The 11,509-nt window shown below is 47.6% G+C and overlaps 1 protein-coding gene across 1 annotated transcript in view; it reads left to right on the top strand.

Annotated features, from left to right (window-relative positions):
- The first annotated feature begins 8,673 nt into the window (after positions 1-8,673).
- The window catches only part of AFG2A (AAA ATPase AFG2A), a 1,761,034-nt gene continuing 1,758,198 nt past the window's right edge, over positions 8,674-11,509 (top strand). The window contains exon 1 of the mRNA XM_078676815.1: positions 8,674-8,859. Coding sequence (XP_078532941.1) covers positions 8,748-8,859 — 112 coding nt within the window. The 5' untranslated portion in view covers positions 8,674-8,747. The remainder of the gene's footprint in view (positions 8,860-11,509) is intronic.

Here is an 11,509-nt window from a genome sequence, read left to right as displayed (position 1 = left end):
ACCGGCTGGGTTTTTCCCGCAGATTCTGGGGGCCAGAAATCCACCGGGAAAGGCCGAGGAATCCGACTTCCAGCACAGAACAGAACCTCAGTTTTGGAGGCATTAAACTGTAATGAGTTGTTGTGTAGCCAACCAGCCGTATCTCGTAGACAATCATGAAAGGACTCCAAAGGAATCGATTCCTCACCCTCCCAAGAGAGGATGAGTTGGGTGTCATCTGCATAATGGATGGCTTTTAGCCTGTGAGATTTTATCAACGTGATCAAGGGTTTTAGATACACGTTAAATAAAATCGGGCTGATGGCCGAGCCTTGAGGCACCTCACGAGACACCGGGGAGAAGGCAGATTGAAACGGGGGAAGGAATACTGCCTGCTTCCTATCCAGCAGGAAGGAACGAAACCAATGCAAGGCAATGCCACCTACCCCGGCGTCCCTCAGTCTTTCCAGGAGGATCCCATGATTTACCGTATCGAATGCGGCAGACAGGTCCAGCAGAATCAGAGCCACTGCCTGACCCCTGTCTGCATGCATTCGAAGGTCCTCCATAGCAGTAAGTAGAGCTGTTTCGGTGCCATGGGCTGGGCGAAAGCCGAATTGTATTTTGTCCAGAAATTGATGATGCTCCAGATGTTTAGAGAGACATGAGCTCACCCAGCGCTCAACAATTTTTGCAGGAAACGGTAGCAAGGAGATGGGTCTGTAGTTCTGTAGACACTCTGGATTTAGGGAGGGTTTTTTCAGCAATGGAGAGACAAGAGCCTGTTTCCAGGAAGCAGGAACTGTGCCACTAAGCAGCGACTGATTACAGATCCTGCATAGAGTAGGAAAGAGTTCTTCTCCATAGGCTTTTCAAATCTTATGAGGGATAGGGTCCAGAGGAGATCCAGATGAAATACCGTTAGCCAGTCTGCCGAGGTCCATCTCCGTAATAGGGGGAAACTCCAGCAGACAGTCCGCAGGCCGCCAACCTGGGCTCCCAACTCCAGCGTCTGTGCTTCCATCCCAAGAACACGGGGTACAGAGCAGAGATGGAGTGGTACTCAAGTTGTGAATAATGGCTTCGATTTTATCATTGAAGAACAGAGCCAGATTATCACAGAGGACCTGTGTGGGAGGGGTTGATTTTTTTGAGCAATCAGGGTGAGTAAGACCGTTTACAATACCACTATATATGTTATATGTATACATCTCCCCTATTACAAAAAGAACAATTGATGGACAGAATGCATAACAATGTCATACATTCAAATTCACCCCAGCATAGAGATCTGGGCCTATATCCATCGTTTTTTTGCTCACCATGCCACCATGCCATGGGGTGATGTGGTGAGCAAAAGAATGATGGATTAAACCCAGATCCTTGTGACTGGGGGTGAATGTTTGCATTGTCCAGCATTCCGTCCATCAATTGTTTCTTTTGCAAACATCTCCACTATTATTCATCTTCTCCATATCTCTGAAGGAGGCCCTAATTCTACCTACAAAGAACCTCTGATCTTAGTTAAAGGGCAAAATGAAAGATTTGCATTCTCAAGAAAAAACTCTGCACTTTGTCAAACACCATCAAACCTCCTCTGTATTTATCAAAAAAAAAAAGTGAAAGAAAACCAAAACTTGTGGAACTCAGACGATCATCATCACAAAGCCTGCTTTGAAGAGGAAAGGAAGTATGCCACAAGACTCCTTCAGATGTCGTCTGCTTAGAAAGTAAAGAAGCTCTGCTCTCTCAAATTTAGGCTTCTGAATCCAATCCAACTTTTAAGTGGTAAATCCAAATACAGTCACAGTTCTTTTCAGCCACTTGAATAGGAAAACTTCATAGTGTCACCCAAATAACAAGTCAAATATTTTTAACCCCTTCACTGCGTCGGCTATTCCGCCGCAGTGCTAAGGGGGCGGGGCGGCCGCATGCTGGTGACGGAACCGCTCCGTCACCAGCCGCGGTTGCGCTGTACTCATGACGGAGCGGTTCCGTCACGGCCCCGCCCGCTCAATGGAACGCTCAGCGCAGGTGCGGAATCCGCACCGCGCAGGTGCTCCGAGCGGGCCGTGACGGAACCGCTCCGTCATCAGCACAGTGCGACCGCAGCTGATGAAGGAGTGGTTCCGTCACCAGCAGGGGAGGGGTTAAGGGGACCTCAAGAATAAAAGATGCAATGTCGAACTACAAAGATATAGTGGTGGCTGAGCTGGTAGAGGGCAAAAGGAATGTCATCATCACAAATGTCTCCAGTATAAGAACACTGTGAAGCTCTGAAAAACAAAACTCCGAAGTTTGCGGTGTGACGACAGGAGGTGTGAGGAAGGCTGGGGGTTGATAACAGTTTGGCTGAGGTACATTAAAGACTGATTACAAAGTCTTTAATGGCACCCTATTGAGACCAAGTGGGATGGACGAGATGCTGTTTGGATAACATTAAGTCAGGCAGCTCCATGCTGCGCCCCTTGTAATATTGGCGCCGCGGGCCGGCGACCAGCTTGCTCATGGCCGGCCCTGACTATAGCCCATATTTTCCACGTTATGCTCGTATTTCCCTCCAGGTTTTCAATTCAGTTGAACCCAACGATCCTCCTTATTGGGCACATTTGTTCCTATTTATGCTTACTAAACTACCCCTTTGTAGAGACAGTCTAGTTGATGCACGTCACGTCGGCGACGTGACGTGTGGGCGGTCGGGATCGGCTGCGCGCGCAGAGGCGTGTGAGTGGCGCGAAGAGCGCGGAGCAGTCAGAGCAGAGCCGGAATAGGGTAGAGGCTCGGCGCTCTTTAGGGGAGAATATAAATAAAAGCAGTTAACCATCTCCTGGCCTCAGAGTCCTTATTAGTGTATGCCTGCATCGCTACAATGGCGACGAGGGTGGGATGAAGACCCCCCAGCAAAGCAGGACCACCAAACGACCTCAGGACAGCAAGCAAAGCACCAGAGGCACCAGGACCACCACACAAGGGACGGAGGAGCAGAAACACCCTTGTGCAGGACAACAGGTACCCTAAAGAGCGTGGCAGAGCCAGGAACACCCAAGGGGGTGGCGCAGAGGAGTGAAAAAAGGGGGGACAGACCCCAGGAACCAGAAAAAGGGCACCAATCCACACAGCCACCCGCAGGACCAGAGAACACGCGCTGAAGAACCCACAGGGAACTGAGGGGGCCGACACGGATAGTCCCCGAACCCTAGCAAGTGAAGAAGAACAGGACGACGCACCGGGGAGTCCCCGAAGCCGAGGAGGAACACCACCCACGGTAAAGAGAGAGAAGATGAGCGCGCAAACAGGTTATGCGACGGCGCCAGTACAGTTTTTACCTCGCCCAGGAGAACCCCTCATGAAGTGGGAGGACTGGAGAGAATACATAGACAATTTCATAGGTGTTCTGGAAGACGAGAACGAAGAAGTGTTCAAACCCCAGAGGAAGAAGCGCATCTTGCTACTGAACCTAGGCCCGGAAGGTCTCCGGATTTACAAGAGCTTAGTCCCGAAACAGAGAACAGCCACAGACGACGATGTGTACGCACATGCACTCGACGACCTCAATGAACATTTCAGACCGGCAGTGTGCGTGTCGGTGGACAGGTATAATTTCCAACAGAGGAAGCAGCGGCAAGGAGAAACGGTGGAGGAGTACGTGGCGGCACTGAAACGGCTGGCAGCTACGTGTAAGTACGCCAACTGGGAAGAAGAGTTCATCAAGGACCAGGTGGTGATGCACACCACGTGCACGACCGTACAAGACAAGTTATGGGCCAGCGGAGACACCACACTAAAAGAGGTGTTAGTCATCGTAAAAAGAGCGGAATTAGCACGTCGATGTGCTGAAGTGACGAGAAAAGAGGCGGCGTCCAGTACAATGGTGAACAAGGTAGATGATGAAGGGTGTCGCAGAGAGTATCAGAACAGGAAACCGTCGGAGAGAGGACCCAACAAGTGGCAAAGCAACGCAAGCACGTCAGGGAAACAAGCAGGGAGCAACAGAAAGCCATGCTACAGATGTGGAAGCTGGTCGCACGAGGCACACGATAGGAAGTGCCCGGCATTCCGCGCCAAGTGCATGTATTGCGGAATAATTGGCCACTACGAGAAGGTTTGCAGGAAGAAAGCCTCCAAGAGCACAGTGAGATGCATGGGTCAAAGCAACGAAGATCCGGACGACGATACCGAGGCAGAAGAGGTCACGGTGATCTACATTGAAGACCAGGTACTAAGTACGGATGGCAAGGTCCTGGACAGAGAAGGAAGACGAACGACGAAACCAGTTTTAGAAATGGCAATGGGTGGTGTCAAGATCAACGTGGTGGCAGACACAGGCTCGCCCTTCACCATCATCCAGAGAGCAGTATGGGAGGAGAAATTCGCACCACGTCTCGGCCCAGAGCTGGAGAAACTAGACATCCGCCCAGTCACGTACAACGGAGACCGCATACCTATGGCGGGGTTCAGACCCCTGACCTTTGAATTTCGAGGCCGGTCAGCACACTGCAAGCTCTACGTATCGGAGAGAGGCCCGTCGGTCTTGGGATGGCTGGATCAAGGCGACCTGGGCATCAAGCTGGATCCGGGAGGCAAGGAGCAAATACTTGTGACGGACCAAGAAGCAGTGCCAGGTCTGGACAAATGGAAGAGCGAATACCCCAAAGTGTTTGGAGGAACAGTAGGGAAGCTGGAAAAGTTCGCCCACAAAATCATCCTGAAAGAGGACGCCGTCCCGGTGGCCCACAAAGCAAGAAATATCCCGTTGGCGATAAGAGAAGCAGTAAGAGAAGAACTCCAAGACTTGGAAAAGAAGGGGATCATCGAACCCATCACGTGCGCTGAGTGGCTCGCGCCCTTAGTGGTGGTTAAGAAACCCAATGGAAAGGTCCGGCTGTGCGTCGACCTGAGAGAACTGAATAAAAACATTGTGGTGGAAAGGTTCCCCTTGCCCAGGATAGAGGAGATGCTGGCCAGCACCAGGGGGATTAAGTGGTACTCCACCATAGACTTGACCTCCGCGTACCATCAAATAGCCCTGCACCCGGACAGTCGAAAACTAACATCTTTCATCACCCCTTTTGGGTGCTATCAGTTCCGCCGGATGCCATTCGGCCTAGCCTCAGCAGCGGCAGTGTTTCAGAAAATGATGCACCAATTATTCAAGGACATCACAGACGTTCAATACTTCCAGGACGACATCTTGGTGATGGGAAGAGACATACCAGACCATGATGTCAAGTTGGGAAAAGTACTGAAGACCCTAGAAAGGAAAGGACTCACGGCTGAATGGTCCAAGTGCCGAATAGGGATGAACTCGGTAACCTACCTGGGCCATGAGATAGGAGAGCAGGGGGTAACTCCCAAAGCAGAAAATGTCAGGGCGATATGCGAAGCACCATCCCCCACCAACAAGGACAGGTCAGGTCATTCCTGGGAATGGCAGAATACTACGGGAAATTCGTGCAGCACTTTGCCTCAAAGACTCATCACATGAGACAGCTTACAAAAGAAAACACGGAATTCAGCTGGTCAGAGGACACAGAAAAGGAATTTGAGATCATCAAAAAAGAAGTGGCCAGAGCTATACCTCTCCAAGGATTCGACCCTCAAGGCAAAACCGTACTGACCACTGACGCCAGCGATAAAGGATTGGGTGCTGTTCTCATGCAGGATCGAGGGCAAGGACAGTTGGAAACGATTAGCTTCGCCTCACGCACACTGAGTGAAACAGAAAAAAAGTACAGCGTGATAGAGAAGGAGATGCTGGCGGTGGTGTGGGCCACCACGCGATTCAGACAATTCCTGTGGGGCACCAGGTTCCAGTTGCGGACTGACCACAAACCGTTACTGAGAGTGCTAACATCGAGCGGACATGCGGATGCCACGCCCCGCATATCGAAAATGTCATTAAAACTTCTGGAATTTAGGTACGATGTGGAACATATATCAGGCAGCAAAAACAAGGTCGCAGACTACTTGAGCCGAGCGGCAGCCATGGAACCAGGTGAGGAGGACAAGGCCGGCACAGAAGAATGGGTGGCACTAATGGAGGATCACGAAAGAGTCATCAGCCTTCAAGAATGGACACAGGCGTATGAGGAGGACCAGACATTGGAAGAGGTGAAAGCATACATCACCCAAGGATGGCCAGACAAGAGACACATCCAGAGAGAACTCAATCCATACTTTGAAGTAAGGGAAGAACTATCCTTGGACAACCAAGGAATATTCATGTATAGAGGTGAAAAGGTCATTCCCCCGACAAGCATCATCCCCAGACTGTTGGACATGCTACACGAAGGGCACCTGGGCATCGGAAAACTCAAACTGCGGTCCAAGCAAGACTATTGGTGGCCCGGAATGGACATAAGAGCAGAACGGCACGTAAGGGAGTGTGCGAGATGCCAAGGTGCAGACAAGACACTAAAACCACTGCGCCCAGCATTGGGTACATTTGAAACGCCAAGGAATCCGTGGGAAGAGCTGTCAGTGGATATCCTAGGCCCGATCCTAGACACACAAGGAGTCCAGAAGTACGTGTGTGTTCTTGTCGACAAATTTTCGAAATGGCCAGAAGTGAAGATAGAGGAAACCATGGACACCGAAACAATAGTAAAGTTTTTGGCAGACACCTTTGTGAGGGAGGGCATACCCAAGTCCATCCTCAGTGACAATGGGCCCCAATTCAGATCGGAAAAGTGGGACAACTTCATGCAAAGAAATGGCATCCTGGCGAAACACACATCCATCTACCACCCGGCGGGAAACGGCCAAGTGGAACGCTTCAACAGGGTGGTGATGGGATCAATCCAAGCGGCCATCTCGGACAACAAAGACTGGGAGAAGGACATATGGCACATGTTATGGGCATACAGGATCACTCCCACGGGCACTGGCTATAGCCCCTTTCAGTTATTGCGTGGCCGGGAACCATTCACCCAGGACAACCGAGTATGGAAGGAAAAAACGATTGTAAGCGAATGGTCCCCCGCAGTGGTGCGTGCCAACATAGAAAAAGCCCAGGCAGTATACACAAGACATTACAACGAGAGGAGGAATGTGCGTGACACAGAGCTCAAAGAAGGTGAATGGGTGAGAGTAAAGTTGCCCACCCTTACAAAGAAAGGGAGAGAGCAAATACAGCAAGCCCATGCAAGTGAAGGAAATTAAGGTTAGAGCGGCCAGATTCAGTGACGGTAACACATGGTCACAGGACCGCATGGCCAGATGTAATAAGATCCTAACTTGGGACCATGGAAGAGCAGGTGGAGAAGAAGAAGAGAACGAGCTTGGGCATCAGGAACATCAGGAGAATGAACAAGCCCCGAGAGGAGGAGAACAACGACAAGTGGAAGCAAGGAGCATCGAGCAGGAAACAAGAGCAGATGAGAATGGTGGTGACAGAAATGGACAAGGAGAGGCAAGAGGAAGCAGAAGGAACGGCAAGGAGGAGAACCACACCACCCCAGTAAGACAGACTCGGAGTGGCAGAGTGGTGGTGAAGCCCATGAGGTTCAGAGACTATGAGCTGAGCGACGGACTGTAAGTTACAAATGTTTGTGTGGAAAAAAGGGAGATATGTAGAGACAGTCTAGTTGATGCACGTCACGTCGGCGACGTGACGTGTGGGCGGTCGGGATCGGCTGCGCGCGCAGAGGCGTGTGAGTGGCGCGAAGAGCGCGGAGCAGTCAGAGCAGAGCCGGAATAGGGTAGAGGCTCGGCGCTCTTTAGGGGAGAATATAAATAAAAGCAGTTAACCATCTCCTGGCCTCAGAGTCCTTATTAGTGTATGCCTGCATCTCTACACCCTTCACTACAAACTAGATTACTCTATGAGAATATTTTCATGTGTTACCTTAACAGTGTAAATTTGACTCTATCAAATGTGTTATAACCTCCAATGTTCTTCGGTTGAAAAGAACAGATTAATAACCATGAACATTAAATGCGCTTGTCATGGCAATTACGCGTGACACAGCTCCGCCAGACCTCCAAATGTGTGAGACTTGTTCGCTTTAAAGAACCTAGACACTGACGACCATAAAACAGGTGTCGTGATAAATGTATACCAAAAGCCACTGATTGGACAAACTGTTGATTATAATGCGAGTTTATCGAAAACAGTAAAAAATAATATAGTGCACAGAATATTAAATGAGCTTGAGATAAAACGAAAGTAGTTTCGTTGTCTCGAAAACGTTAAACGTTTCACCTCTTACACCTGTCACTTGAACTTTGTCTTAGATGATGACAGCCGATTTAGCCCCGCCCTTAACAAAGCGGACGGAACTAAGATTTCGAAATCGATAAAAAAATAACTTAAACACTCTATAAAACAGCAATATTTCAATAGATGCATCTTCGCGTCGCAGTCCTTTAGTTGATTTAAAAAAAGATTATTTCCTGATCTTGCTGGCGAAAACCATGTACCCGTTCAGATGGGGAAATTGTACTTCCAAGATGGCCGCTAAGTGTCAGTGACATTATTTCCCGCTTGTTGCGATCAACACGTGTGGTTGTGTTTATGGATCTCCAAATCTAAACACAGTGCTACGCTATAAGCAGAGTCCATGTTATAGTCAGGCAGATTACTCGTAGCGGTATCAACTCCATGGGATCCATCATTCAGAATAGAAGAAGACACTTTGCCTGGCTTCAACATGGTCATCGCTCGGGACATAGACCCGGGTTTGGTGGTTAAGGCATGCGCAGTCTAGTAGTTTTAGTGAACTGGAAAGCATAAACATTTACTGTAGTATTTGAGGGATCGGACAATTATGTCTTCAAGCAAGAAAAAGAATAAAGCATTGGTTGCAGCTGCTGGGACCATGACAGAGTGTCCCCGCGCAGAGCCCGGCAGTACCATCCTGACTGTTTGTTTGGAGAAAGGTAAGGAAGCGGCAACTAGAATCATGCAGCTAGGCTGTCTACACTCACGTGTGCGTTGTCTGGGACTGGCTGAGCAGTGGTCCTCAGACCCTCCTTCCACATCTCCCAAGTTATTCTCTACTTGCGCACGTGTTCTCATTTGTTTTCAAAAGTTTCACTGTGCAAGCCTCTCCAGATGGCTCAGCATCACTCACAAACGCGTGAAACATGAGAGGTTGGCCCCGGCAGGTTGCAGGATGATTAAGTAATACATTGGGGACGAGGTCATCCCAAAGAGTGCCACGGGAAATTAAATGTCCTTTATCTCTTAATGCACGCACCGGGTTGAGTTTTCGTCAAAGTCTTGTTTATGATTGTTGAACCTTAACTTATATAAACTTAGTATGAATGATGCTGATGTTAGTCTCTTATTCTGCCAACATCTTATTCGCTGGCAGAAGGTAGCCTCCTATTGAGCCAGCATGTAATTGGCTGGTCGAAGTTAGCATCTTATTCGCAAGCGTAAATTAGTATCTTATTCGTAGGCGAAAGTTAGCATCTTATTCAGCCAGCATGTTATTGGCTGGTGGAAGTTAGCATCTTATTCGCAGGCGTAAATTAGCATCTTATTCGTAGGCGAACGTTAGCATCTTATTCTGCCAGCATGTTATTCGGAGGTGGAAGTTAGCGTCTTATTTGCAGGCGGAAGTTAGCATCTTATTCGGCCAGCATGTTATTGGCTGGTGGAAGTTAGCATCTTATTCGCTGGCGTAAATTAGCATCTTATTTGTAGGCGAAAGTTAGCATCTTATTCAGCCAGCATGTTATTCGCTGGTGGAAGTTAGCGTCTTATTTGCCGGCGGAAGTTAGATTCTTATTCGGCCAGTATTTTATTTGCAGGGAACATTTTATAAAAAATACAGTGCATTTAGTGAACCATAAATAATTCAGCTAACTTTATTCTGTCGGACTTTGCATTGCCATACTATGAATATGTTGGGTTTCAATCACAACACATACCACTATTAAGTCTATTAGGATTTAGTTTGCGACAAGCAACTTTCCACCAAAACATCAGGCAACTTTGCTACCCTCATAATTCATATTCACCTTGAGAAATGGAACATTCCTTTACAATACCTGTATGTAAATTATCTGTGCCAATCATAATTTGCCACAAGTGTCACCATGTGGGTCCCCCTGAATTCAAAGCATGTATAAGAAGTTCTGTTCAAATAAGTAATCATGATTTTCCAATAAGAAAACCACATTGGCTCTCAAATGTTTATGCTGTTTTTTAAACACACCACATACACCCCCCTACCCCAACCCCCAAATCCTTGAGGATTTTTTCTGATCCAAGAAATGTTTCTACCCTGGGGCACTGTGTTACCACCAAGCCAATACATTTCTATGGAGTTATAGAGTTACCTTCTACAAGGTCCATGAGGATTTAGCGTGAGCCAAGCAATGTTTCAACCAAAGGCAGTGTATTCCTATGGGGGTATAGTAGAATGAGTAACCATGATTTCTTTCATGAAGATCAACTTGGCTCATCAATATTCATATATATTGCGAATAATCCTCTACACTAGATTTATGTAATTTGTGTGAGGCAATCAAATTTTGTCACAACAGGTGGCACCAAACGGGTCGTCTCCACACCACAATGCATTCCTATGCAGTTTTCTGTTCAAATATGTAATTTTAAGAAATTTAAGTTATTGGTTAAGAAGGTTGGAAGCCTCACCCAGGCAACAACCACAATCCTCATCAGGGCAAACCACACTAAATTAACCAGTGCTTAATCCTCTGGTATCTTGAACACAAAGCAGAGAGTCTTAGAGTCAATAAGTAGGTATGCATCAGACAAACAATAATAATGTAGAAACCCAACACAAGAAAAATCCCAAACGTTTTAGAAAAATGGGTAAACATAAACACATAGAATGAAGCAAGAAAAAAAAATCTAATCAGTAAAAACCAGAGGTATTGATTTTCAAAGTTTTTGGTGAAAATAGTACCAAGAAGCAGAAGGCTCCACTCGTGGTTATCTGGTCACGCTAGACCAGGGGAAAGTCAACAGTCCAGGTCAACTCTGATCGGGTCGGATAATGCGACCAGGTTAGTTCTGCTGATAAGTTACTTTCTCAAGTCTGGTGCATAGAGTTATGTTTTCATTAGAGGAGGCCACAGGAAGAAGGCTTTCGATGCAAAGAACAGGTCGAGCATTGTGCCTGGGCATTGCTGTATTGCAAGAAGCCAGTCATGAGTCTTGCATTGGATAATCGTTGCTGTCTGTGCAAAGTGCAGGTCTCACCGGAGCTTCGCGTTGGTGGTCGTTGTGGGTGACAGAGTTTTGGCACAAACAAATAGTTGTTTTTATAGGAAAATCACATTGGCTCACACATATTCATATTGATTTTCCAAACCCACCAAACCGCTCTGAAAGGATGTAACCTGATCCAAGCAACATTTCCATCAAAATAAATGCCAGCTGTGCCACCTTCCTACCAATGCAGTAGATCCCTGTGATTTCAGGTCATCTGAGCTCAGGGAGGTTCAACTGATATATGAGTTGTAGTATTACAGCCAGCCTCCATTATTCTTGTCTGAATAGCTATGTTCAACCTCAAAAGACATATGGTACATTTTGTCTAAGCTCAATTTG

The sequence above is a fragment of the Lissotriton helveticus genome, chromosome 2_1 (assembly GCF_964261635.1).
Source record: "Lissotriton helveticus chromosome 2_1, aLisHel1.1, whole genome shotgun sequence".
Lineage (NCBI taxonomy): Eukaryota > Metazoa > Chordata > Amphibia > Caudata > Salamandridae > Lissotriton > Lissotriton helveticus.
This window is presented reverse-complemented; position numbering and strand designations above follow the sequence as displayed.